This window comes from Condylostylus longicornis, unplaced genomic scaffold (genome assembly GCF_029603195.1).
Source record: "Condylostylus longicornis isolate FDR11 unplaced genomic scaffold, ASM2960319v2 ptg000013l, whole genome shotgun sequence".
NCBI lineage: Eukaryota > Metazoa > Arthropoda > Insecta > Diptera > Dolichopodidae > Condylostylus > Condylostylus longicornis.
This window is the reverse complement of record NW_026577982.1, coordinates 3176740-3204502: the sequence shown is the minus strand read 5'-3', so window position 1 is coordinate 3204502 and position 27763 is coordinate 3176740. Positions and strand designations below refer to the sequence as shown.

Here is a 27763-nt window from a genome sequence, read left to right as displayed (position 1 = left end):
TATAAATGTGTCATACTGTGTGTCTACTTAAATGCAAATCTAAAATCAATTGAAACATATTCATTATAATAATTATTATATAACAGTAGTATAACAGTTTATAAACAATTTAGTATAACAGTTTATTTCAAAATTTAAATTGCATAATTTTAGGTACAAAATTTTTTGAAAATTCTGTAAAATTGAATTTTTGCAAGAATTTATTCAATTATATTGTGACGGATAAAAGTAAATAACAGAAGAAATTTCTGTATATTACCTTTGAATTCTCAAATAAAATTTTATTTCCCTATTATGGGAAATAGGATACCTTATTTGAATTACTGTGGATCATTTTAACGATTGAAAAATATGATCTTATTGGAGTTATATAGCATTATTTATACATACATCTTAACATTTATATTGCAGTAAAATGAAATGAAATACAGTAGAGTAAAATAAGTGAGAGAAAAAGAGCAAATTAAAATTCATTTAAAAAATCTATTTATTTTTTTCTTATTTTATAGATATTTTTTTTCTCTCTAGCACAATATACAAATACAATCCTCGGTAAACTCTTTTTCTAAACAGATTTAAAGAGAATGTGCACATACAATGTGCACACACAAACATAATACATATTAAATATAGAGAGACTTAAAAATGAGATTTTTTTTTTTTTAAAAAGCGTATCTCATCTCACATTCACATTTCATATATAATTAGTTTATGGGAAACTAAAATAAATTCAGTCTAGTTTTAGATTTTATCAAAGTAAAATATATTTAAAATAAAATTCGAATTAAATTCGAAATTATAAATAAATTAATATTTTTTTTTTATTTTATAATATTAAATAAGTGCATATATAATAATTGTACATATATAGGTTGTACTTATTAATTAAAATTTAAATTTGAATAAAGAAAAAAATTAAATTATATTTTTTTTTTTTTTAAATCTAATTGTATACCAGTTTAGTGTATAAAAAGGCGGGATATTATTAATTATAGTTTTTATGACTAAAAGACAATAATTTAGTTAAAAAATTTTTAATTGTTGCACACACAACAATTATTGTTTTTGATTATATATTCAATTTTATTATGTAAATAATAATTGTATGTACATTGTTATACATACATATTTATATTTATTAAAATACTCAATTATATGTTGTACTGTATATAAAAACTTTATGAATTGAAAGTAAAAAAATTTATTGAATTTCACTAAAAGTTTACTAGCTACCACGTGCTTGTAAGTAAGTATGTATATATATATATATATATATATAAAATTATTAATTTAAGAAAAAGCATTTCATCTTGTCTTTTTTTTTATTTTCTTATATTTTTATACATAATAATCAATATATTTATATGTACATAAATAATAATTTTCTTTGGATAGTGACAGACAAGAAACAAGTTTGAATTTTTTTCTTCTTTACTTTTTTTTTTTTTTGTTTTGTTTTGTATTAGGCACTTTTTACGATTTAAGACTGAAGAATCTACAAATAAAAAATTTTTTTTTCCTTATTATTGTTGTTGTTGATGATACTTCATTTGGCATGACAATCAATATAGATTTACGCTAACAAAAAAAAAAAAAAATAGTAAAAATTCTAACTGGTTTTCATTTTTCACAAAAAAAAATTCTAAATTTTATTCGTATAATTAATTATTTTCGAAATAAATAATAAACAAAAATTTAATTTAATAAAAAAAATTACTTCAAAAATATTAAGAAAATTTAAAAAGTAATTTAAATTTATTCAAAAGTAGCTGTCATTAAAATTTTTTTTTATTATGGTGCAAACTTTGTTTTGAATTTTAAAATGATGTTACAAAAATATATATATATATATATATATATTCTCAATCAAATTGTACTTGTATGTTATTTGCGATTCCAATGGTGTGTATATACACAGGCGGCTTCACTCCCAAGAATTCCGTAATACCACAGACATCTTTATTCTCACATTATAGAAGTTTAAGGTACATAACATTACTTATATAGGCTAAAGTGAATTTACAGGTACGAGTATATAATATTGAGTAACAAGTGAAATAGTATGCCATTAAGCAAATAAGACAATAAATGAAAGAGATTGTGTATGGGATGTTTTTGATTCTGCTAAATTGAACATTGATTTTAATATACTTTAAAATACGAAAACAAAAAAGTATATTGGGAAAATTCATTATGTTACGAGTTTTTCATATAAGAAAAAAAGTTTGTATATTTTTCAAACTAGTCACTCTTTATATTATATCACATCTCTTTTATCTCTTTTATTTAAATCGTCAACATTAATACCTCTCAACACCTCTACAGTATTTCTTCTCTTTTAAGTAAATTTGATGCATTTTTAAATTAAAAAACAAAAATAAATTGATTGCAACAATTATATTAAAAAAACAATTTTTTTGTTTTTAAAAAAAAAAATGTTCAACAATTATTATTTAGGTGAAAATGTCTAAGACTATTTTCTTAATATTGTATAACAAATTCAATTGAAATATTCGATATTACTCAAAAAATTAGCTCATATAATTACCTGAAATTATAACCATATTTATGTATATATTTTGATAAATTAGAATTTTATCTTAAATTGTTTACAATCTATAAAAAATTTTTTACCTTAAATTATGATTGATAATAAAATTTTTCCAGTAACATAAATTTATATGTCTTATTAAATAGAATTCTTATAAATATGAAAAAAATGAATGGAATGCTCATAGGTATAACCATCTAAAATTTCTTATAAATGTTTACGTTGCAAATGATAAAATTTTTTTTATTGTTTATGTTGATACCTATATTGATAGAATAAAATGACAGGAAATAGTTTTCTATGCGAAATTGTCATCTATAAAATATTTTTAATTTGAATAATAAATAAATAAAAATATTTTATTAATTTTCTAAATTATCAACTATATATATTAATTGTTAGCAATTAATTGATTAATAATTTAAATAATTTAAATAAAGTAATTAAATAACAATTATTTATTACATGAAATAAGTACTTACCTATATTTAACTGTTATTAAAAAATATTTGAACCTATATACTTGTTAAACAAGTTTTGAATGAAGAAAATATTCAATTTCATTCACATATTTTCGATTAATTAAAAATTATTTTGATCCAATTTATTTATAAACCTACAATGAAGAATATGATTTAATATTTGCATATTTTGAAAATTGATTTAATATTTGCATATTTTGCTTAATTCATTTAAAAAAAAATAACATGACATCTTTTCACCTAACACAAAAAAAAATTTTTTTTTTTTTGTTTACTTATTTGTTTTTAAAAACTTCCCACTCAACATTGCATTATAAAATTTGATAAATAATACATATACGATAACGTTTGATTATTGTGAATTGGGATAACTCAAAAAATTTAATTTTCTAATTAAATGTGATAATTTCTACAGGATTTAATGTAGAATAAGAAAGATAAAAAGAATAAGAATTAGGATTTGCCTTATTAGATTTTTCGTACGTTAGAAGATTTCATTTAAGAAATTTTATTATAAAAAAAAAATAAATTTGGATAGCATAATTTAAAATGCATCTATAATTGATTTTTTTATAACTTGAAAAAAAAAAAAAACTTTTAATCGCTATTGTGAATATTAACGAATTTTCACTTATCACAGTTTCATTTTAATTGGACAAATATTGGTGTAGATTAGAGTATGAAAATTTTTATTAGTTACTTTATGTTAATTCGTATTAAATATAACGTTCGTACATATGTTTAAATGTTATATGTATAATATATATAAGAATTTTTATATCTGTTATACAAACGCCTATTATATTACAATGTTTTTATATACAATTATTTAGTTTATATATTAAGATATTAGAAACACCTGAACACCTGAACACCTTTTTCAAAATAATAAGTTATCGTAAAATTTTAAAAAAATTTTTTAAAAATGTGTAAATAATATTTGTGTGGATGGTTTACTATTACAACAACCTTGTTCCAAAAGTTTGAATTAATTAATTTTTTTTTTTTTTTGTGGTTCTCTTTTTCTTGTTTATTATTTGTAAACATTTCTATTCATTCATAATAAACAAATTCCATTCAGTTTTATAAAATTGCATAAAAAAAAAATAAAAATTATTAGAGCAAAAATCGTCCTCAAATTCATTTTACAGTTATACACAGAATTTAATGTCTGCTCAAAATTTACTAAATGTGTGCATATTTAAAATTACGTTTTCTTAAATAATTACCACCAATACAAAAAGCAATCATTTTATAATCAATTATTTTATTGCAATTCATTTAATCACATCAAACTTTGATAATCCTTCAATATTATTATTTATTGCATCTCATTACTTATCGCAAAAATGACAAAAATAATGCAGCGAAAATAATTTTAAAAAAATTTTTGATTGAAAAACAAAAACAAAAGTTAATGACATAAAAAGAATTCAAGATTAATAATATTATTTTTTATTTTACAATTTAAATAAATTATTAATTAATTAATTAATTTCTCATTTAATCAATATAATATTGATTTACTTGACCGAAAATAGAAATTTTATTTTTGCAATAATTATTATTGATGATAATTAAGAAGATGCGTAACAATTAACTTTAGCTACTTTAGTTATTGACCTTAATAAAAATATTTTGATTTTGATAATATATCAAAGATTATTGGACGAAGATCTATATCCATAGATTAAACTTACATAATATGATAATTAAAATTGCGTTGACATTACTTGATATTATGCTGTATTACTTTCAAATAAATTAAAAATAATATTACGTACAATATGCAAAAGCAAAGAGAATATTTGTATAATTAAAAAAGGATATCCCTTACGATAAAAGCAATCGTTATTATAAGTAAGAACGATTAATAATGAGGATACAACGACCGTCATTGCATTCTGCAAAAATTTCCTGCGTTTAAAAGACGCCAGTTGTAGGTTCCAATGACTAAAAATTTTTTATTCAACAACAAAATAAATTATTAAAATTCTGAGAGATTTATATTTTTTTTCCAAAATCGAAATATCAAAGACAAAAGAATAACGCATATAGATATGTAGGAGTATGTATATGCGTTATTATTTTTTCTATTTAAATCATACTCCATATTCAACTAACGTATGTACGCAATTACGATACCGACGTACGAGTATCATTAATTATGCTATCATTTAAAATTTTCCACTTAATTTTCACTTCTAAATTTCCATTGAGTACTTTAAACTGAAAAATATGTGTATGTAATATATGTTTATGCATATGTATATACATATAGATGATACCTTATTTACATATTCACATAAATATGTAGTCTTAGTTTAAAAATAATAATAACTTATTCTTAGTTTATGAACTCTCAATTTAATCAGATTAAAAAAAAATATTATTGAAATTTCAAATTGATAAGATTTATTGTTTTTGTTTATAATTAAATATAGAATGCATTTAAATTGAAAAATGTAACACTGATGCAATTATCTTGTTCTATTACAGTTTTTGTATTTATAAATAAATAAACTGCAACTACATAATATTATAATTACATTACACATATAGAATTCAAAAATTAAACAATGAATGAAGGAAATTTAAATAATTGTTGTCCTGAAAACAAATGTTCATGCACAGAAAAATGTTTTCAAACGAAAAATGATAATATAAATAAATTTAAAAAAACTCCATTGGATCTATCAAAAGAAGTTACTGGTTTAACTCATGAATGTGGTGTCTTTGGAGCTATAGCATGTGGTGATTGGCCACCACAATTAGATATACCACAAATTATTTGTTTAGGATTAGTTGCATTACAACATAGAGGACAAGAATCAGCTGGTATTGTAACAAGTGAAGGAAAATGTTCGAAAAATTTCAATGTTTTAAAAGGAATGGGAATGATAAATAATATATTTACCGATGATTCAATGAAAAAATTAAAAGGTAATTTAGGTATTGGACATACAAGATATTCAACATCAGCTGCATCAGAGGTTGTAAATTGTCAGCCATTTGTAGTACATACTGCACATGGTGCATTAGCAATAGCTCATAATGGTGAATTAGTTAATTGTGAAAGTTTAAGAAAAAATGTTTTAGCAAGAGGAGTTGGTTTATCAACACACAGCGATTCTGAATTAATTACTCAATCATTGTGTTTAAATCCACCTGATGGTGAGGTAAATATGAGAATATTCAGTTAAATTAGTTTTTTTATTTTGAAAATTCAATTTTTTACGTAAAATATTTTTCTTTATAGAAAAATGGACCTGACTGGCCAGCAAGAATTAGAAATTTTATGAAACTTGCACCACTCTCATATTCGTTAGTAATAATGCTGAAAGATAAAATTTATGGAGTGCGCGATCCTTATGGAAATAGACCGTTATGCATAGGGAAAATTGTACCTATCTCATTAGGAAACGGTAAAAATTAAAAAAAAATATATAGATTTTTAAATTTTAATTTTTGTTTTTTACAAATAACTCTGTAGCAAATCCATCCGAAGCTCCAGCGGAAGGTTGGGTAATATCTAGTGAAAGTTGTGGTTTCTTATCAATTGGGGCGCGATATGAAAGAGAAGTTGAGCCAGGAGAAATAGTTGAAATGACGCGGCATGGTATACGTACTATTGATATTGTTGAACGCCCGGAAGATAAGAAACAAGCATTTTGTATATTTGAATATGTTTATTTTGCCCGAAGCGATTCGCTCTTTGAAGGTCAAATGGTTTATTCAGTACGTTTGCAATGTGGAAAACAATTAGCTATAGAGGCTCCCGTGGATGCTGATATTGTAAGTTCAGTCCCAGAATCTGGAACAGCTGCTGCACATGGTTACGCAAGACAGGTTTGTTGATTGAAAAAAAATTTAATATCTATCTACATATATGTATATATATGTATGTATATTATTTTGAAGTTTTACAAATTGTTGGCTCAAAAATATATAAATTGTTTTTCGTATCTTTTTACAATTTTATAGTCCGGTTTACATTTTGCTGAAGTTTTATGTAAAAATCGTTACGTTGGTCGAACATTTATTCAACCATCGACAAGATTAAGACAATTGGGTGTTGCAAAAAAATTTGGTGCTTTATCAGAAAACGTTGAAGGCAAAAGATTGGTTTTAATAGATGATTCTATTGTAAGAGGTAAAAATTGCATTGTTACATATTTTTATCGAAAATTAGTTTTTAAGTAGCTAAATTGAAATTTGACTTTACATAAAGGCAATACTATTGGTCCTATTATAAAGTTATTAAGAGATGCTGGAGCAAAAGAAGTGCATATCCGAATTGCAAGTCCACCATTGCAATATCCATGTTACATGGGCATCAATATTCCAACAAGAGAGGAACTTATTGCAAATAAATTGAAAAGTAAGCAACTCGCTGAACTTGTAGGAGCTGATAGTTTGGCATACTTAAGTGTAGAAGGTTTAGTTAAAGCTGTTAAATTAAATCGAAATCATTCAATACCCGAACAGGCTGGTTATTGTACTGCATGTCTAACTGGTGAATATCCAGGTGGATTGCCTGAAGAACTTAGTTGGTAGCAAATTAAAAACAATTTAAAATAAACTTATTTACATATAATCATTCATTGATTTTATAATGAATTTATATACTTACATACATACAAGCTTCCAATATTGAAATTTTAGCGGAACAAATAATTATTGTTAAAAAGGCTTCCATAAAATAATATGGTTCAATTTACGTTATATGTACAAAAAAAACGTTCTAATCTCAGTAAACCTGCTTACTTAGATACAAATATGTATACATATGTATGTATGTATATGCACTAGATTTTAGATTTTTATATAAAAAACTTGTATATTGTATAAAAAGGAAAATAAATAATTGAAATAAACATTTTATAAGAGTTATAAAAGTACTTTTACTTCAGTGTGCAAATTAGTCTTCTATAACATTTTTGCCTTTGAAATGTGTTTTACATTTTTCATTCATTAAAATACTGAATAAAACTAACTTAACGCTTACAGAATTTACAAACAAATCCAATTTATTTAACCTAATTTGCAAACTTCAAAATTGCGGTAATTGTAAATGGTAACTAAATTAAAAAAAGCAAGTTGATTTGGGTATAAATACCGCATTTCTGCGTTTTTGAAGTCAGGTCAAATCATATTGTTGTTGACGTAAATCTGCCTTTTATCAAAGTTTTTATTAAAAAATTCATGTAAGTAATGAAAAAGCAATTAAAAAGCTAAATAGACGCGGTATGCGGAAGGCTACTGTCAAAAAAATTGTGTTACATATGAATATTACAATTTATATTAATGTGCGCCATTTAAATGTTTATTTCAATGTTGCAACCGCAGCAGATTCCAATTTCCAATTTCAATAATGAGTTAGAGAAAGTAAATTACTTTTAGTGTTTTCGACGTTTTATACCGCGTTGCAACGCATTAATTTTGGAAGCATTTTATTTAAACATGTTTACAAATGAATTCCCAATCAAAATTTCACATAATTACATCTAATCTCTCAAACCCTCATGTTTTCTTGTGGAATTAACAGAACTAAACCACCTTCCCAAAGAATAGTTAAAAATTTGAATCGTTTAAATTTAACAATTGAAGGTGCTGGCTGTGAAATGAGTACACATAAATCTTGTAGACAAACTAATTTTAATAGGTTGGAGTAAACTTGATCTCTAGTCCATTTTGCATTGTTTAGTTCATTTTCCGCAAAAAAAATTATAATTTGGTAATTCATACAGTTTTGACAATTCATTTTTTTTGGTAAAAGTAAGAATATAAGAAATGAAACTCCAAAAACAAATTCCTTGAAAATATGTTATACATATATATGAACGAAATTTGAAACTGTAATAAAAACAAACACCTTGTCTACGATGATTGGATTTGTCTAAAATTTTCGTTTTATTTTCAGAAAAAAAGGAAAACATTTTTTATAGTTCATAGATCTATTATAAATCTGTAAATAATCAATTTGATGACACATGTAAACGGAGTAATTGTCAATTTCGATAAAAACGTCATTTTTGACAATTCTAGGAAATTTTCTACAGAATCTGTTAAGAAATGAGAAAATGATTTTTCTGTCGAGTGTCGTTGTTCAAAAAATTTTTTAGTCGGATGGTCTGAAAAACTCACTGTTGGAGTTAGTTCTGAGAAATATATAAGAAATTTAGTTATTTTTTTCAATTTTGTTTTGAAAATTTTAATATTTTTTTTTTTAAATTGTTATTTGAAACTCTCAAGAAAAATTTTTCAACTAGAATAAAATGGCTTTAAATCCGCAATATGAAGAAATTGGAAAAGGATTTGTTCAACAGTACTATGCAATTTTCGATGACCCAAATCAGCGACCAAATTTAGTAAATTTATACAGCGTAAGTAAATGAAAATCAAAAATTAATATTCTTACTAAATAAAAGTAATTGGAGCTATTTCCAAATATTAAATTTAATTCGGCTTTTGAGGTACAGTAGCTTTAAGCTACATAACCTTAAAATGTTAAAACTAGGAGTTTTTTTTAGAAAAAAAAAGAGTTTGATCCAGCATAGGCAGCAAAAATAAAGGGACGCTTATTCTTTTGAACATTTAAGCATTTTCTTTCAAAACAGGAAGTATGTGTATATTTCATAAAGTTGTTTTTTATATTTCAAAAAAAAAAATTTCCAATTTAGTTATTTTAAATATATGTAAATATGTACCCATTTATTTTTAACATATTTAAGATAATACATATGTGTGTACCTACATATGTATTTGCATTAAAAAAAAATTTAATAGATAATTTATTATTTTGACGAAATTAATGATACTGTTTCAAATTCATTAAGAAATATTATGGAAGTTTCCAGATATGCAAATAAGAGTAATATATACCAAAATAAATGATGAGTCATAACCCGTAACCCAAAGGACAAACATTTTTAAAACCAAGAATCTTATTACTAATATTGTTGAAAAGTTTGATATATTTTAAGAAGAATTATGTTTGAATCTTGAATGTAAAATAAATTAAACTTCCAACAATTTGTTAAAATACGCGACCCAAGGTGAATGGGAAAGTTTATAGGAAGTGTTTCTATGGAAATATTTATTGATTCATCTTTTTATTTTTGCATATTGCTTTTAATCATAGGCCGGTTAAGCTAAATAGTAATTTAATTCTGATAACATAATGCTGAGATCAAAGAATCAATATTCAGATTATTATTGGAAAACTATTTAATAATGGAACTACTATTACTATTATGTAAATAACCTACATACATACATGTGATTACCTTTTCTTAATTAAACCATCAATAATCTCTTGAATTAAATTTCATTTTTCATATAGATAATTGTATACATTTTTAGGCAAATGACTCCTTTATGACATTTGAAGGTCAACAATTACAAGGGGCGGTCAAAATTATGGAAAAAATAACGGTAACATTTTTGAAATTTATTTGTAACTTTGCAATGGTTTAAAACGACAAATTTTTCTTTTTATATTTTAGAGTTTATCATTTCAAAAAATATCTAGAGTATTGACTGCAGTTGATTCCCAACCAACTTTTGATGGAGGTGTTTTAATAAATGTTTTAGGTAGACTTCAAGTAAGTTAATTAATATAATATTTAAATACAAAAAAAATTATCACTTATCTTTGTTTTATTTTTAAATTGTATTGTAATATACATATATATAAAAGATGAAAAGTTTTTTAATATTTTTCTATCTTAAATATATATAAATTGTTTTTATTATTGTTTTCTTTTTTTTTTCATTTTTAACTCCTCAGACAGATGAAGACCAACCACATGCGTATACGCAAACATTTGTTTTAAAGCCAATAGGAAATAGTTTCTTCGTACAACATGATATCTTTAGATTATCTCTACATGATCTGTAGCAGCCAATCAGTGCCAAAATTTTCTTTTTAATCTATAATTTATAAAAAAAAAAAAGAACAAAACCAAATGCTTATTTCACAGAAATGCATATTTCGCAGAAAATTTATAATATGCATATGATTTCACTTAGTTATATATAAAAAATATTTAAAAATTCAAATGAAAACTATGCGGCGGTATATTCCAATACTTACGTTTAACGTATGTAAAATATTAAATATATTTTTATTTAAATCTTATGATTTACAAATATTTTCTTGTAAAAATAAGCTTAATTCATTCTAACACTATTTTAATGTGCAAACACACGATACCTTTTTTTCGTTTTCTTATATTTTATTTTCCTTTTATGGTTTTATTTTCATTATTTTTGTTTTTAAGTTTTTTAATTTTTATTTTTTGATTCCTATTTTTTTAACTTTAAAAAATTGGAAAAATATTTGGCATTTTAGTTAACGGAAACTACTAAAACTGGTTTATTAATTGTTTTCCTAACCTTTTCCTGTGATTCATAAATACATTTAAGTTTTATTTGATAAACAAATGAAACCCTCTTATTTTTTTTTAAATAACATCTTAGTTTTAAGCCTTTACCAAAAAATATTAGTAATTTTATACAGAAATATTGACTCGCACTATTTGAGATGCGATATATTTTATTTGTCGTTCAAATTGCTTAATTTTGAATGGTACAAAACCAAATTCTGAAGATAAAAAATTTTTGGAAAAATTAGTGAATTAAATAAGTTCTAAAACCAATTTGGACAAAGCATATAGCTATAATAACATTATTAATTTTTTAATAATGTTATTATAGCTACTAATTTAATTTTAATAATGTTGTTATAGCATTGATTCTTAAATGGAATCAAAAAAATTTTAAATATTTATTAAAATTTTCATCGGGTACAATCAAATAAATTTTAATATTTTAATAATAAATAAAAAAAGTAGTTTGTACCAATGCGAGTCTTTGTTCTATTTGTTTTTTTTTTTTTTTTTGCATTATACATAATATATTTTAACAAAAATGTAGATGAAAGTATACAAATGATAATATATATATATTTTTTTTTGTTTTCAGTGCGATGATGATCCACCACATGCTTTCTCACAAATTTTCATTTTAAAACCATTAGGAGGAACATTTTTTTGTGCTCATGATATATTCCGCTTAAATATTCATGATTCTGCATGAATACTAAAAAAAGAACAACAAAATCTATTTTTAACAATAATTTGAAGAACTATAAAAAAACAGAAAGAACTCCTAACAACATAAAATTGCTGCACGAAATTAAATATAAAAAAAAAACATATTGAATTTTCCAATAAATATGACTAAAATTTTCGAATTTTTTTTGATTATCAAACTTTTATTGTTCGTCAAAACTTTTCATAAAGAAGAAACTAAAAAAATAATTAACACTAATAAATTTAAAACTGATAGAATGTAGTTAAAATGTTATTAAATTGATGAATAAGTTTTTTAATTAAAAAATATGATTTAAGAAATTAAAAAAAGTATAAAATGTATGAAACCCATTTTTTTTATTTTTTATTAAAATCTTATGTAATAGTTCTCTAGTTAACTTATGAAATTTTGTAATCAAAAAAATAAAAAAAAAAAATAAAAACAAAATTCTTGTTAAATATTTTTTAATTATTTAATATAAAAAACATTTTTTATTTATCTTAATAATATTAAAATAATAGATTTTTCAAGCTGCTTTTTTATGTTAAAATATGATAATTCTTGACATCAACTTTGATTTAAAGATTTTAAATATAAAAGAACATTAATTATAAACTCATGTGAAATATCTGTAATAAAATATAATTATATTTATAAAAAAAAAGAATCAGTGTTTTGAGTTTAATTTAAAAAAAAATCAAATAAATAAGTCAATTTAAATTCTGCTAACTTATATAGTTAGATTATAACTTAAAGGACAATAAATTAGAAAATCAAAAATTGGATTAGGTTCCAAAAAGCAAAAATAGGACAAAACAAAACAAAAAATTGATATTTTTTTCGAATTTCTATAAAAAATAAATTATAAAATTTCTTGTAAAATAGGAAAAATGTAGACTTATTTCTTTTGAGAGATTAATTCCCAAAATTGTATTGAGTTATAATCTCTAAATCAATTTAACATGGAATAATTTACATTTCTTCTACCCATGCTAAAGTTCTGATAAACTTTTTGTCACAAAAAGTTATAGGGTAAAATTAAACTAATTCAAAACAAAACAATCAACAAAGTCAGTTGAAAATGTCATTTCTTCTTGTATGCACGTAATGTATGAAACTCGAGTTGTCCATACTAATACTCACATTTACATATTTGCCCATAACCCACAAAAGTTTGGCGCATTAAATCTAAAATAAAAAAATTAAAATTAGATAGATATAGATTTTCAAATTTAATAGGGTTTGAATAATAAATAAATAAATAAATAAAAAAAAATTATTCCTGTTAATTTGTTATTTATGGTAATGACTGTTGGGAAGGCACAATGAGGATAATTATAAAAAAAGTAATCTCAATTTCTTTATTTTAACTACCATCGATTATATAAGTACCCATGTATAATCTAAACTATCAGATAGCAAAAAAAATTAAAATCTCAACAAAATATGCGGATATTGTTTAATAAATTAGGGATAGTTTATTAAATTCGATATAATTAAATAATTCGATATAAAATATATTAGAAAGTAAACCGTCTCTTAATATATATTTACTATGCTGTACATCTTTTGCTAATTTTATAATTCCGTAATTTACAAAAAAGTAATTTAATAACCTTACTTTGATTTAATAAAGTTTAATAAATTATAAAAGGGATATCTGTAAGAAGATTTAAAAATTTTTCTATTTTAAAATATTGTTATATTTTATGAGAGTTTGGATACAAAACATTCCAATAATATCAAGACGTATTAATAATCCATACAGTGCAATATTAACTTTATTTTTTTTAAAGTAGAAATATCGGGCTTTTTAAAATTCTTGTGAAATCCAATGACTTTATTACTACAATCTTCCACCTTCAATCAAAATGTAAAACTGAAAAATAAAAATAAATATTCATTTTTGCGCAAATATATTTTTTAATATAATTTATTCATGGTTTTCTTATAGAATTTTACACTCATACTTTATACTTTTTTTTTTTTTATTTTAGTAAATTGAACTTTTTTTTGTTTAACAATAATTTTTTAATTAAATACAAAAAAAAAACAAAATGTTTTAAACTCCTTTACTTGTTACAAAAAAAAACTTTTAATTTAGACGAAAATTTTTCTTTTGTAATAATAAAAAAAAAATTAAAGTCAAGCGAGGTTTTTAATTAGAAAAGATCAAACGTTACATATTTTGAGTTCCAATTAAAAGTTTTAATAAAAAATGAATATAAACCATTATTACGTCAGCCTAAAAGAATCCAGTCTCTCCATATTATAAATTTATTCATTAAATTAATTTTTTTTTTTTTTTGAAAAATTTCAAAATATTTAAATTTTAACTAAAAAAAATACATTCGAATTCTAATTTTATAACCACGATCTGGATAAATTTTCCAAAATTTTTGAAAATATTCACAGTTGGTTTTTAATCATTTTGTTCTTTTTACTATTTCTTTGGTGAACATTAAAAAAACAGAAATAGATACTTAAAAATTTTGTTTTAAATTTTACATTTTGTTTGCATTACTTACTGGTACAAAAAACTTAATAATAAAATTTCAGATTTGAATTTTTATATATATATAAATATTTTGTATTTTGATATATACATTGATATATATACATATATAAATATTTCAAAAACTAAAACTTAAAATAACTCATTTTATACAAAAGCTTGTATATCTTTTTTTTTAAATATTTTTATATGCATTTCGGAATTCGAAAAAAAAGGCGCGTTACATTTATATAATATGATTCCACTATATAATAAAAACAGAAATATTTATCAGCATTATTTAATTTTTTAATAAATTAAATTTAAACTATAAATTTGTTCTGAGACAAACCTATTATGGGTATGTTAATGTTATTAACATTTTTAAAAATACTGTTATATACAATTTCAGTTAATTTGCTAAGAAATAGTTTTTATTTATAAAATTTATTAATAAATTAAATAATTATGGTGTTTCAAAACAAAAGCAATTAAAATTATATAATGAAAAATAAAAAACAAGCTTTTGTATAAAAATAAATTTAAACAAGAGGAATCAAAATGGCCACTGAAAATATTATATTTTTTTTTATATATAGCTACGTATAAATGTATGTAAGTACAATTTGGTTTCAAGTTTCACAAATTATTTAAAATAAAATTATTATTCAAAAAAAAAAAAAAAACAAATAAGTATTAAAATCTCACAATTAATATAATTATTCATTAATATAATTTTAATAATAATAATTAATAAAATGAAATACAAACTAAAAGGGGAGTATTTTTATTTATAATTATTTCATAAATTAAAAAGACAATATAAGTTTATTATTCGATAATTATTAAAATAAAAGTTTCCTTATAAAAACATATCACATTTACAAATTTAAGAAAAAAAAAATTATTATTATTTTTACACTGTAAAAACAAATCTTATTTTAAAAGATATTTTTTTGATTAATAAAAAAAATTAAAAAAAAAAATAAAACATAAAATTGTTTTCTTTTTTTTTTCTCCTTTCCTTCTTTTGTTAACCCTTAATTAATAACTCATATGAGCCAAAAAAAAAATTTTCCTTCTTTCGTTTTTATTATAAGTTATAACTTTCTTTTGTATGAAGTTTTTTAAATTGCTAATTTTTTCATTAATTTTTTTTTTCATATTTTTTTATATTAATACATAACGCATAAATGATTAACACAAAGAAAATTATTTAATATTGTTTCTCTGGTTGATGGTATTAATGACAAAATTCATGCTTAAAAGAAATGAATCAAAAATATTTGATGAAATATATTATACATTTAAACATATTATTATATAAATATGTATTTTGTGTATATATATTTTGAAATATATATTAATACATAATTTTTAAAACCTTACATTACAATTGAAAAGGTTATTTTTTCTTGTTTTGTTTTGTTTTTTTTTTTTCTATTTCTCTTACATTTAATATTTTCTATGCTTAAAATGGCGTGAAGAAAATCCTTTCAAAGATCTCATAGCCATTGCACGGTTAAAATGCCTTTTTGGTTCAAATTCTGATTGGGAATTTGTACTTTCTGAATCAGTTGATGTTATTATAACAATAAAAACCGCAATGACCTAAAAAGAAAAAGTTAGTTCCTTAAAATAATTTCTATATATATTTGAAAAATTATATTATTACCAATGCAAGTATTATAATTACAGTATAAGCATGTAAAGGTGATGAAGGTAAACTTTCCACCTAAAAAAAAAATAAAAAATTATTTAAATAAAATTAAGACCATAAAAAAAAGCAAAATTCAAATAACCTCTCGTAAAACTTTTAATATTGGTTCATGTTGTAATGGTGATGAGAGCTCTAATGCATGTCTTAAATGTAACATAGATTCCTGAAAATGGCCATACGCTTTAAAAATTTCACCAAGGGTTAAATATTGTCGCCATGCACTACGATCTGGGGGTTGAACTTCAAGTGATCTTCGTGTCAAATGTATTGCATCATCTAAATATTGCAAATTAAATAGTACACCAGCCAAATTGAGTAATACTTCCGCATTTGTTGGTGTTATCGCAAGAGCACGTCGAAAACATTCAATGGATAAACGTGGATCACCCTTAATACGCCAATAATTACCAATTTGATTATATAAATTAACTGAACGTGGTTTTTCCTTTTTTGCACGTTTTAAACGTTTCTCTAATAAATTAATATCAAACGATCGTAAAGAACGTTCATCGGGGTTTTTCATAAATAAGTAAGCCACATCCGGTTCGGGCGTTAATGGGTGACTAAATCGATTCGCGACACCAATTAGATAATCATAGTACGTAAAATTGACTGGTTTACCACAATCTAATAAATCGCCAGAAGATTCTCTTTTATTATTGTTTTTTGTAAGAATTGTTGTAGTAGAATCTACTGTGGCATCGACACTGTCATTTGATTGCTTATTAGAATTTATTGAAGAATTTTTTACTGGCTCTTCCTTTTTCTGTAATTTCTCATCTATATCACAAATTAGACCGTCACAATTTTTTTCAATTGACTGTTTGCTCCAAGAATTTCCATATGTAACCACAGTAGATGTTATTATGTTAAAAATATCATCTTCTTTTAATTTTTTTTCCATTGTATGAGACAGAAGAACATCCTAAAAAAATATAATACGGCAAAATTCATTGCATGGGTCTTATTCTGATAACATAAAAAGCTTAAACACAAAAATGCCTACTCTACAACTCAAATAAAATAAGTTAATTATCAAACTATCAAAAGATATAAAGAATATAAAGTTATTTCAATTAATTTACCTTTCCTTCATCCGCATATCCAGTAATTTTTCCATTTTCATTTAATTTCCACAATGTTGATGTTCGAGAATTGGTTATTGGAATTTGCCATAATAAAGTAACTATAGCCAAATAGACTACCAATGTTCTTAAATCCAACATTCCAAAAGTTATTTTTAAAACAATTCACTTCAATATAATTTTTAATTTTGAATAAATAAATATGAAATCATTTCATTTCAAGAATGAAAATAGTACTCTGGAAAAAAAGCAAAATCTAAACTCGATTTTGACATATCTTTGGCCAAACAATTTAAAGGAAATTTTTGATAAAAATGTATTCAAACATTTCATTCACAATGAAGTTTGGTATTTTTTTTGCCACACAATATTCACAATATAATGGTTTTAAATATTTAGGAGTTCGAATCGAAATAGTAAAACATTTTGAGATTTCAAATTTTGTTATGGAATTTGTTTATTGTAAAAAAAAATAAAGTTATGTAAATTTTTTTTAAATCAATATAAATTTTTAAAAAAAGTCTTATTTTAACACGTAATTGTGATATTAATTGTAAAATCCTAAAGATGTAAAGAGAATATTAAATAATAGTTCTTGGAGAGAAAAAAAGCACGAGAAAAACCTATTATTTTTATTAAAATTTTTTGTTAACTGAATTAAATTACGCTCTTTTAAAGGGATCTCGAGATTTCTCTCAGTAAACAACAATCTAAATTTTATTGCATACAATGGGACCTAATAAGTTTTTTTAATTTTGTTTACAAGTATTGGCGAATAACAATTAATTACAGAGCTAAATGAATATATTACAATAATTTTTTGGAGAAACGAAAAGATGAGGAAGAAAATGGAATAATTTCGTGATTTTACAATTAACAACATAACCAACATAACTCAATGGAGAAATGGCTATCGGCATTCAGATTTGTTGCTTCTTTTTCTATCATGTTTATGATTCTTTAATTTTTAACGACAAAGATATTTATGAAATTTATAAAAAAAATGTTCGTTTTCCGCATTAAAGATTTAGATTTAGCTCAGTTCTGTTTTCTTCACCGGTATCGTATCTTTGAATGTTTATAAAAAAAAGAATTAAACGAACAGACCTATTAATTACCCATTGAACATACAACAACAAACTTTTAGTGTCAAGCATGTCAAAATTAAAAAACGTTTCAAGAGGCAAGAAAAAAATAAAATCTGAGCTACATCAAAGCAAAGCAAATGTATCAAAATAAATAAAATTGAAAATAATGGACAATAATATTGCTAGAACCCATGAAGGTAAATGATAAATAGAATTAATAACTTATAGATATTTATTTTCCACTAATAATTATATTTTTGCACTTATATTTATATAAAAAATATGCTGACGGCCATTTTGAATTTCAACAAAAATCCAGACATTGAAGCACAAATCCGTGAAATACAGACAAAAAAGAAAGAATATGCAAAAACCAATAATGAAAATGGAGTTGGCCTCTTAGAAAGTGGAAATTTCTTTGATAGTGATTTATATGAAACAGCTAATATTAAAAGTCGATATGATGGATATAACACTTCAATTGCGGCTAATGACGATATTGAGGACGATGAGGAAGATGATGGTATACCGGTACCAACTAAAAGAATATCATATACAGCACCAAAACAAGCACTGAAAGATGTTACTCAGGTATTAATATTTACAAAATTACAGAATTTAATGGAAGTATATAACTATTTGTTTTTTTTTTAAGGGCAAGGAAGATTTTGATCCTTTAGCTGATAGAAGGCGACCGACTATTGCTGACCGAGAAGATGAATATAGACAAAAACGTCGAAGATTGGAAATATCCCCAGAAAGGGCAGATCCTTTTGCTGAAGGTTTGTGTTTACTAATTTTTTACATTCTTATAAAAATTGTACAAAAAAATAATACCAAAAATAGTTTCAATATGAAAAAAATTGTGCATAGAAATGTTTTTTTTTTAAATATATAAAAAGATTTCTTGTACTTTCTTTTTTTCTTCGAGACTCAGAATAAATTATAAATACATTTCGTAACATTATCAATATATTAATAAAAATAAATAATTTAATTTTTAAATTAATAAGAATAAATTACAAGAAATCTTTTTGAGTCGTTAACATTTTCCTGTGTATATGAGGACTTTTAAGAATGAATGTGTATTAGAATGAATGTGAATATAAAATTAGTTTTTATAAACTATTTATTAATACGAAAAAACATTTACATAACAGGTCATCAAATGATTACGTAAAATTAAAAAAAAAAATAAGTATGTATATAGAAATTATAAAAATAAAAATATGCAAATCTGGATCCACACAAAAATGGTGCATTTAAAACGTCTAAGTATTGTTTGTGTACCACCGATATATTAAATTTATTATGTATTTATTTTGGTGGTTAATATAATACAACAAGTAACGAGTGAGAACTTCAACGTTTTACAAACAAAAAATATATATATATATATATATACAAAAACTAAAAACAAGAAAAAATTTAACTGTACACATCATTTTAGTCTAGATAAAAAAATAAGGAAATGCAGGAATATTTGAGACTTACATAATTTGTAGCAAACCAGCATCAAAATTAAATTCAACTCATTCGACAATTAATCTTTTATGTTTTTTTAAATTTTGTGAAATTTTCTCAATAAAAGAAACAAATTTATAAAAAATTCAAGTTTCTGGTCAATTTTGAAATTAATATATTTTTATTTTTCGCAGAATATTAATATGTAAAATTTTCGTTTTGGAATTTCACAAAAAATTACACGTTATCTATGCAAATATGTTTCTAAAATTAAAATTAAATAACCGCGTTTAGTTAAAAAGGAAAATTTTTTCTTGTTTATTTTAGTATTTTATATTTTTATTTGAATGAAAGGGATGAATGAATTGCAATTTAATGAAATGTTATTAATCGCAAAAAGCATTATTTCAGGATAATTCAGATCAACCCAGATATGAATATTTTTTAAAATTTTAAAATAGAAATGATCAAAATTCATTTTTTGAAATGCTAAAAAATAAAGTCATTTTCGTATACCTAAGTGATCATAAATTAAAATGCAAAAAGAAAATTGATTTATTTTTAATTTTTCTAAAATGAATTTTGTCATTTCTTATTTCAGTTTATATTTAAATGATAGCATTAAAAGATGCCTTCATTGTTAATTTATTTTAAAGGAATTTTAAAAAATATGGATGATATGTCATCGATGGACACGTACGTATAATTTTTAATAAAAATATGAAATTTGAATTTAACTTTATAAATTGATAATTTTATTTAATTGCAAAATTAAATAAATTAGGATTAGAAAAGAATATTAGGATAAAATGCGTCAGTATGCTTAAAATTTTATGTCTAAGTCTTTTGTGAGGATTTAAAAGTGTTTGAAATTTAATATTTGTAAAACGTGTTACATAACGTTTTAAACAATTGTTCTTAACGAAAAAAATTCCATTTAATATTTTCGAGCACAATGTTCTGGAATCAAGTACAAGAAAAAAAAAAACAAAATCTTTATTAACAAAATTCTTGAAGTAAGAACTGTTGTTTAATTTAATTTTTGTTTCAAAAATTATTCAAAAAATGATATTCCGGTTTATACAAATTTCATATTTTTATTGGATTTAATATTATCTAATTCTAAAAAATGTATAGTTCTTTAGAAAAACGCTAAACCAAAAAAGAGAAAAACAAAACTTTTAATTTAAGGATCTTAAAAAGTATTTTCTAAAGTTTTCTCTATACATTTTTTTGGCTATTGGAAAAGGTTTCTGTTATGAAAACGGTAATTTCCTTATCTAATTTTGTTTGTTTTGGGGTTTCTCTTACAGGTGGTAGAACCCCTGATATTGGTTCACGTACCTATACGGATATTATGCGAGAGCAGAGGCTTAAAGGAGAAGAGACAGAGGTAAATAGTAACAAACACATTTTTGTTTTTATAAAAATATTTATATTTGATTCTTGTTTTGAAAAGCTACGACGAAAAATTATTGAAAAATCTAAAGATGGAACACTACAAAAATCATCCAATGGAGAAGTAATTAAACCCCCAGAACCTAGAAAGCGAGGACGTTGGGATCAGACTGTAAATGATAGTTTTATACCAGCAAAACAAATTTCTTCAAATTCATCAATGACGCCATCTGGTGCTGCAACTCCAACTTGGGAAGATGTGAGCTATTATTTGAAATATATATATGTATATTTTAAGATATAAAGGTTTTTTTTTTTGTTATTTTAGAAAACTCCTGGGGATCATCGATGGGATGAAACTCCCGGTCATAAAGGCAGTGAAACACCAGGAGCTACCCCAGGGTTGGGTACCAGAATGTGGGATGCAACTCCAGCTCATGCTATGACACCAGGTCATGAAACACCTGCACATGAAAAATCTGTGCGTCGTAATCGATGGGATGAAACTCCGAAAACTGAGCGAGAAACTCCAGGTCATAGTGGATGGGCAGAAACCCCAAAACCTGATCGTGGAATTTCGGATAATGTACCGGTTGAAGCTACTCCTGGAACTGCAAAACGACGTTCACGATGGGATGAAACCCCATCAAATGCAACGCCGTCTATGACACCATCAGCTATGACTCCAAGTATGACACCCAACATGACTCCACATGCAACACCAGGTCACGCAACTCCCCTTTTAACACCAGGCGGCACAACTCCAGTTGGTGCTAAAGCAATGGCTATGGCAACACCTACACCAGGGCATTTAGCTGCGATGACTCCAGAACAATTACAAGCATATCGTTGGGAGAAAGAAATTGATGAAAGAAACAGACCATTCACCGATGAAGAATTGGATAGTATGTTCCCACCTGGTTATAAAATATTGCCACCGCCTGCCGGTTATATACCTTTGCGTACACCTGGTAGAAAACTAACAGCTACACCAACTCCAATCGCTGGAACACCTGTTGGATTTTTCATGCAGGTTGAAGACAAAACAGCAAAATTTATGGATAATCAACCAAAAGGCGAAAATTTACCTTTTATGAAACCGGAAGATGCGCAATATTTTGATAAATTATTGGTTGATGTTGATGAGGATACTTTAACTCCTGAAGAACACAAAGAAAGGAAAATTATGAAACTTTTATTAATTATTAAAAACGGAACTCCACCAATGAGAAAATCTGCTTTAAGACAAATTACGGATAAAGCGCGTGAATTTGGAGCTGGGCCTTTGTTTAATCAGATACTTCCGCTTTTAATGAGTCCTACTTTGGAAGACCAAGAGCGTCATTTATTAGTCAAAGTTATTGATCGTATTTTATATAAACTGGACGATTTAGTAAGGCCGTATGTGCACAAGATTTTAGTCGTTATTGAACCATTACTTATTGACGAAGATTATTATGCCCGAGTGGAAGGACGAGAAATAATATCAAATTTAGCTAAGGCTGCTGGTTTAGCAACTATGATATCCACTATGCGCCCAGATATTGATAACATTGATGAATATGTCCGTAATACAACCGCAAGAGCTTTTGCAGTGGTCGCGTCAGCATTAGGTATTCCCTCTCTTTTGCCGTTTTTGAAAGCTGTATGTAAAAGCAAAAAATCATGGCAAGCTAGACACACTGGTATTAAAATTGTACAACAAATCGCAATTTTAATGGGATGTGCTATATTACCCCATTTAAAAGCTCTGGTTGAAATCATTGAACATGGTCTTGTTGATGAGCAACAAAAAGTTAGAACTATAACTGCTTTAGCTTTAGCTGCTTTGGCGGAAGCTGCGACACCTTATGGTATCGAGTCGTTTGATTCTGTTCTGAAACCTCTTTGGAAAGGTATTCGCACTCACCGTGGTAAAGGCTTGGCTGCGTTTCTCAAAGCTATTGGTTACTTGATTCCATTGATGGACGCCGAATATGCAAATTACTACACAAGGGAAGTAATGTTAATTTTGATTCGTGAATTTCAATCTCCTGATGAAGAAATGAAAAAAATTGTGTTGAAAGTAGTTAAACAATGCTGTGCAACAGATGGTGTTGAGGCTCAATACATTAAGGAAGAAATTCTGCCACATTTTTTCAAGTTCTTTTGGAATCATCGTATGGCTTTAGACAGAAGAAATTACAGGTAAAAATTTGGCATACCAACTTAATTTTTTTTTAAATGTTTTTTATTGTGTATCCAAAGGCAATTAGTTGACACTACAGTTGAAATCGCTAATAAAGTTGGTTCATCTGAAATTATTAATCGTGTAGTTGATGACTTAAAAGATGAAAATGAGCAATATCGTAAGATGGTAATGGAGACAATTGAGAAAATAATGGGCAATCTGGGGGCAGCAGATATTGATTCCAGACTTGAGGAACAGTTGATTGACGGCATATTGTACGCATTTCAAGAACAAACCACCGAAGATTTCGTTATGTTGAATGGGTTTGGAACAATCGTTAACCAGTTAGGTAAAAGAGTAAAACCGTATCTACCACAAATTTGTGGCACAATTTTATGGCGTTTAAATAACAAATCAGCAAAGGTACGTCAACAAGCTGCTGATTTAATTTCACGAATTGCTGTTGTCATGAAAACATGTCAGGAGGAAAAATTAATGGGTCATTTGGGCGTAGTTTTATATGAATACTTGGGTGAAGAATACCCCGAAGTGCTAGGGTCAATTTTAGGAGCACTAAAAGCTATTGTTAATGTTATTGGTATGACAAAAATGACACCGCCCATAAAGGATTTATTACCAAGATTGACACCAATCCTAAAAAATCGTCATGAAAAGGTTCAAGAGAATTGTATAGATTTAGTTGGGAGAATTGCAGATCGTGGTCCAGAATATGTTTCAGCTAGAGAATGGATGCGAATTTGCTTTGAGTTGTTAGAGTTATTGAAAGCACACAAGAAAGCAATAAGAAGAGCAACAGTAAACACATTCGGTTATATCGCGAAGGCAATAGGTCCGCATGATGTTTTAGCTACTCTTCTAAATAATTTAAAGGTACAAGAACGTCAAAATAGAGTATGCACTACAGTTGCCATAGCTATTGTTGCAGAAACATGTCGACCTTTCACTGTGTTACCAGCCCTAATGAATGAATATCGTGTTCCTGAATTGAATGTTCAAAATGGTATTATTCAGTTTTACATTCGATTTTAATAAACTAAAGACAACTTAATTTTTTTCTTATTTTCAGGTATCTTGAAATCATTATCATTTTTGTTTGAATATATTGGGGAAATGGGTAAGGATTACATTTATGCAGTTTGTCCTTTGTTGGAAGATGCTTTAATGGATCGAGATTTGGTGCATCGCCAAACAGCGTGTGCTGCCATTAAGCATATGGCTTTAGGTGTCTATGGTTTTGGATGCGAAGATGCACTCATTCACTTGCTCAATTATGTTTGGCCAAATATTTTTGAAACTTCACCGCACTTAGTACAAGCTTTTGTCGACGCTGTGGATGGTCTAAGGGTGTCTTTAGGACCCATTAAAATACTGCAATATACTTTACAAGGTCTGTTCCACCCAGCAAGAAAAGTTAGAGACGTTTATTGGAAAATTTATAATTCTTTATATATTGGGGGTCAAGATGCATTAATTGCTGGATATCCCCGAATATCAAATGATCCCAAAAATACCTATGAACGTTATGAATTGGATTATACATTATAAATTTTTTTGTTATATTTGTATTTTGAAGACAAGAAATTCCCTCAAGATAACGCTAAAAATAATGTGAAAAAAGAATTAAAACTTCTAATTAATTAAGAACCTTTTAAAGTCACATGAATAAACACATTATGCAATAAATTATTGTGTAAATTTCGAAATAAAATATTGTAATGTAAACGTAAACAATAATATATGTAATATTTTTTTTCATTTTTAAAATATTTTTAAGTTAGACTCAACGATTTTGTTGGTTAATTTTCGTCAATAGTTTTTTGCTAAAAAATTTTCGGAAATTTGTGTTTTACATCCTTTAATGTAGGTTACACGTCTTTGCAATGTTTAAAATTGAATTTAAAAGAGTTCATATAATCCAATCATTTCATCCCAACATCTGCACCTTTGCCTTTTGAAAGGGTTGCATACTTTTTCAAAATACAATATGTACTTAATTATTAATGAACTTTAATTAGAACATGAATATGCTATAATTATTCGTCTTGTAAACAAATAATTGTTTCCTAATGGTCTAATTCAAGTATAATAACGAATTTTGCTTCTATACGTGAGCGTGCTACTATTACTATGTACCCACCTACATATGTATGTATCAAACAAAATAATATTTTCAACATTCCATTTTACATACATAGTTTTTATTTCGCTAAAGCTAGACATTTTAGAATTATTTAATATTTATACAAAACTATTAGATACAATAAGCATTGAAAATCTTTTTTTTCAAAAACTGTGTCAAAATATAATACGTAATGTAATTTAAACTATAAATGAACAAAAATGTATGATAACTCTTATTAAAGTAAATTTATTCCACTTCAATTATTTGGGGTTCTATACCCCGGATCATTCACTCCTCGTAAAATTCTTACTAATTCCATATCTTTAATTATTAATGTAACTCGTCCTCTATGTAAAGCACATCTGTATGCATCCTCGAAAAATACTGTTAAATATATTTCAGCAGATTCTTGTATGGCTTCCAGCGCTGCTGGTGTTACTCTCATATTTGTATCACTATATTCTCCTATTATCTGCTTTATAAGTTTAGAAAATGGTAGTTTTGGAATTAAGTTACCTAAAAATTTAAATAAACTGCCTTAATCTTATCAAAACATATCTTGAAAACACTAAAATTACATACAATGTATGTATGTACATATTTATGTGTATTTATGTTATCAATGTATTTATGTACATATGTAGCTACGAATACTAACTTGTAGTGGCTTGGTATTTTCGGATTTCATATAATACATGTTTTTTTGGTTTCTGTAGTTTTCGTCTTGAATGTTGAGTAGTTTGCTTGGGTGATATATTTGAAATTTCCTGAATACGCTGCGACCTACGACTAGGCATTTCATTTTCTTTTTGCGATTTATTAGACCATGTAGTTCGTTGCATAGAAGACGATCTGGTCTGTTTTTGTTTTGATTTTGGTCTTGGTTTTTGACTGGACTTCGTAGGAGTTCGTCCCAAAGATCGTCTGCTGCTACTAGCAAGTGGATGATTAGATATAGAAGCATTTAAAGCATTACCATTAGTTTCGTTCTGAGTATCTGGAGACAAAAATCCAGTACTGTCGTCAGTACAGCTTTCCTCATCAAAGTAGTTTCTTATAGTATCTTCCCTTCTTGAAGTTGACATTTATTTAAAGAATAATTTTTAAATTTCAAAAAAAATACTGATGCACATACGGACATTAAGACCTAATTAAAATTTTGAATAATTTTATACTTTTTTGTATGGCGCTATTTTTGAAATTTAAAATTTATAACAAGGGTTGAACTATGGACTTATTGATGTTCAATTGATTAATCGATTAAGATACTTTAAAGATAATCGCAGATTTTTAATGACGAAAATTTCAGCGACGGCAAACATTTTCCTTGTTGAATTTTTTTAACACATACAATATTTTTATATAGTTGATATAGGTACTACTAGATTTTTGTTTGATAACATATGCTTCATTTATAATTGTATGTATGGTCACCGTCATTCAAAAACTAAACTTAAACCTAGTTTTCGGAGCATTGGAATAATGTTTGTTCAAAATTGGAAAAATATCACATCCCAATTGAATGGAGATCGCTAAGAATGAAAAATTTTAGGAGGATTTATATAGTGAACTTTTTAGAGGTTTTTGTATTATCACAAAATGCTGCGATGTTATGCAAGTTTAGAAACAGGGCTTTGTAAACATAACGTTTGAGCTCTTTGAACATTAGAATGGCTAAAATCAATTTTGACATAAAATATAAGAATTCGTTAAAGCTTTTAACTCCAAATTTTTTGCTTGACTTTTTTTGTCAGAATATAATGCAGCAAAATCTATTTTTTTTTTAACCGGCATGTAGTAAGCTGTTTAAAGTTTTTCTCTTTTTGAATATGGTCGAAAGTTTTCAAACTTTTAGACAATCCTAGAATAAAAAAATTAGTTTTTAATACGCCATCAGTCTTGACTTTGAATTATCTTTTTAAAACCAATTTTATTTTACGTTTATTATGTTTTTATTCGCAGAAGGTAATATTTTTCTATCTCCCTTTGATGACATTAAAATGTCAATTCACATATAAAATTTTGAGTTCAGTTTAAGTATGACGTATTTATTATTTTAGTAATAATAA

General features: G+C 25.2%; 5 protein-coding genes across 8 annotated transcripts; 3 read left to right on the top strand and 2 right to left on the bottom strand.

Moving 5' to 3' along the window:
- Positions 1 to 966: 966 nt before the first annotated feature.
- LOC129605264 (amidophosphoribosyltransferase-like) lies at positions 967 to 7931 on the top strand. Its single transcript, XM_055514907.1, has 6 exons — positions 967 to 1246; positions 5533 to 6212; positions 6293 to 6458; positions 6527 to 6882; positions 7018 to 7186; positions 7265 to 7931. The coding sequence occupies exons 2-6, from the start codon at positions 5613 to 5615 to the stop codon at positions 7588 to 7590; spliced, it is 1617 nt and encodes a 538-aa protein (XP_055370882.1). The 5' UTR covers positions 967 to 1246; positions 5533 to 5612; the 3' UTR covers positions 7591 to 7931.
- A 1193-nt stretch (positions 7932 to 9124) lies between these two features.
- Positions 9125 to 12500, top strand: LOC129605429 (probable nuclear transport factor 2). 2 transcript variants are annotated; one of them, XR_008696714.1, is made up of 5 exons: positions 9125 to 9419; positions 10399 to 10470; positions 10542 to 10640; positions 10826 to 11138; positions 12022 to 12160. XR_008696714.1 is itself a non-coding variant. In XM_055515198.1 (4 exons), exons 1-4 carry the CDS (start codon positions 9312 to 9314, stop codon positions 12133 to 12135), a joined length of 393 nt encoding a protein of 130 aa, XP_055371173.1. In that variant the 5' UTR covers positions 9125 to 9311; the 3' UTR covers positions 12136 to 12500. The 2 variants fall into 2 exon arrangements, 1 of the variants encoding a protein (XP_055371173.1); XM_055515198.1 differs by lacking the exon at positions 10826 to 11138 and having other exon boundaries at positions 12022 to 12500.
- A 2491-nt stretch (positions 12501 to 14991) lies between these two features.
- On the bottom strand, positions 14992 to 17659 carry LOC129605488 (uncharacterized). The gene is made up of 4 exons (XM_055515272.1): positions 17432 to 17659; positions 16429 to 17271; positions 16302 to 16361; positions 14992 to 16237 (listed from the first exon to the last, which is right to left on the bottom strand). The coding sequence occupies exons 1-4, from the start codon at positions 17570 to 17572 to the stop codon at positions 16082 to 16084; spliced, it is 1200 nt and encodes a 399-aa protein (XP_055371247.1). The 5' UTR covers positions 17573 to 17659; the 3' UTR covers positions 14992 to 16081.
- A 925-nt stretch (positions 17660 to 18584) lies between these two features.
- LOC129605358 (splicing factor 3B subunit 1) lies at positions 18585 to 25295 on the top strand. Of its 3 annotated transcripts, XM_055515057.1 has the most exons (8): positions 18585 to 18716; positions 18839 to 19110; positions 19175 to 19301; positions 21297 to 21376; positions 21443 to 21640; positions 21710 to 23568; positions 23629 to 24572; positions 24639 to 25295. In XM_055515057.1, exons 1-8 carry the CDS (start codon positions 18686 to 18688, stop codon positions 25115 to 25117), a joined length of 3990 nt encoding a protein of 1329 aa, XP_055371032.1. In that variant the 5' UTR covers positions 18585 to 18685; the 3' UTR covers positions 25118 to 25295. The 3 variants fall into 3 exon arrangements, with proteins under 3 accessions (XP_055371032.1, XP_055371033.1, XP_055371034.1); XM_055515058.1 differs by lacking the exons at positions 18585 to 18716; positions 18839 to 19110 and adding an exon at positions 20585 to 20679 and having other exon boundaries at positions 19177 to 19301; XM_055515059.1 differs by lacking the exons at positions 18585 to 18716; positions 18839 to 19110; positions 19175 to 19301 and adding exons at positions 19702 to 19717; positions 20585 to 20679.
- A 506-nt stretch (positions 25296 to 25801) lies between these two features.
- Positions 25802 to 26877, bottom strand: LOC129605594 (uncharacterized). The gene is made up of 2 exons (XM_055515459.1): positions 26353 to 26877; positions 25802 to 26210 (listed from the first exon to the last, which is right to left on the bottom strand). The coding sequence occupies exons 1-2, from the start codon at positions 26777 to 26779 to the stop codon at positions 25951 to 25953; spliced, it is 687 nt and encodes a 228-aa protein (XP_055371434.1). The 5' UTR covers positions 26780 to 26877; the 3' UTR covers positions 25802 to 25950.
- Positions 26878 to 27763: the final 886 nt, after the last annotated feature.

Coding starts and splice junctions, on each gene's coding strand:
- LOC129605264 (XM_055514907.1), top strand. CDS start 5,613: ATGAATGAAGGAAATTTAAATAATTGTTGTCCTGAAAACAAATGTTCA. Junction 6,213..6,292: donor TAAATCCACCTGATGGTGAG/GTAAATATGAGA, acceptor TTTTCTTTATAG/AAAAATGGACCTGACTGGCC. Junction 6,883..7,017: donor CACATGGTTACGCAAGACAG/GTTTGTTGATTG, acceptor ACAATTTTATAG/TCCGGTTTACATTTTGCTGA.
- LOC129605429 (XM_055515198.1), top strand. CDS start 9,312: ATGGCTTTAAATCCGCAATATGAAGAAATTGGAAAAGGATTTGTTCAA. Junction 10,471..10,541: donor AAATTATGGAAAAAATAACG/GTAACATTTTTG, acceptor TTTATATTTTAG/AGTTTATCATTTCAAAAAAT. Junction 10,641..12,021: donor ATGTTTTAGGTAGACTTCAA/GTAAGTTAATTA, acceptor TTTTGTTTTCAG/TGCGATGATGATCCACCACA.
- LOC129605488 (XM_055515272.1), bottom strand. CDS start 17,572: ATGTTGGATTTAAGAACATTGGTAGTCTATTTGGCTATAGTTACTTTA. Junction 17,272..17,431: donor GATATGCGGATGAAGGAAAG/GTAAATTAATTG, acceptor ATATTTTTTTAG/GATGTTCTTCTGTCTCATAC. Junction 16,238..16,301: donor TAATTATAATACTTGCATTG/GTAATAATATAA, acceptor TTTTCTTTTTAG/GTCATTGCGGTTTTTATTGT.
- LOC129605358 (XM_055515057.1), top strand. CDS start 18,686: ATGGACAATAATATTGCTAGAACCCATGAAG. Junction 19,302..21,296: donor GGCAGATCCTTTTGCTGAAG/GTTTGTGTTTAC, acceptor TTTCTCTTACAG/GTGGTAGAACCCCTGATATT. Junction 24,573..24,638: donor TGAATTGAATGTTCAAAATG/GTATTATTCAGT, acceptor TCTTATTTTCAG/GTATCTTGAAATCATTATCA.
- LOC129605594 (XM_055515459.1), bottom strand. CDS start 26,779: ATGTCAACTTCAAGAAGGGAAGATACTATAAGAAACTACTTTGATGAG. Junction 26,211..26,352: donor AAAATACCAAGCCACTACAA/GTTAGTATTCGT, acceptor TTAAATTTTTAG/GTAACTTAATTCCAAAACTA.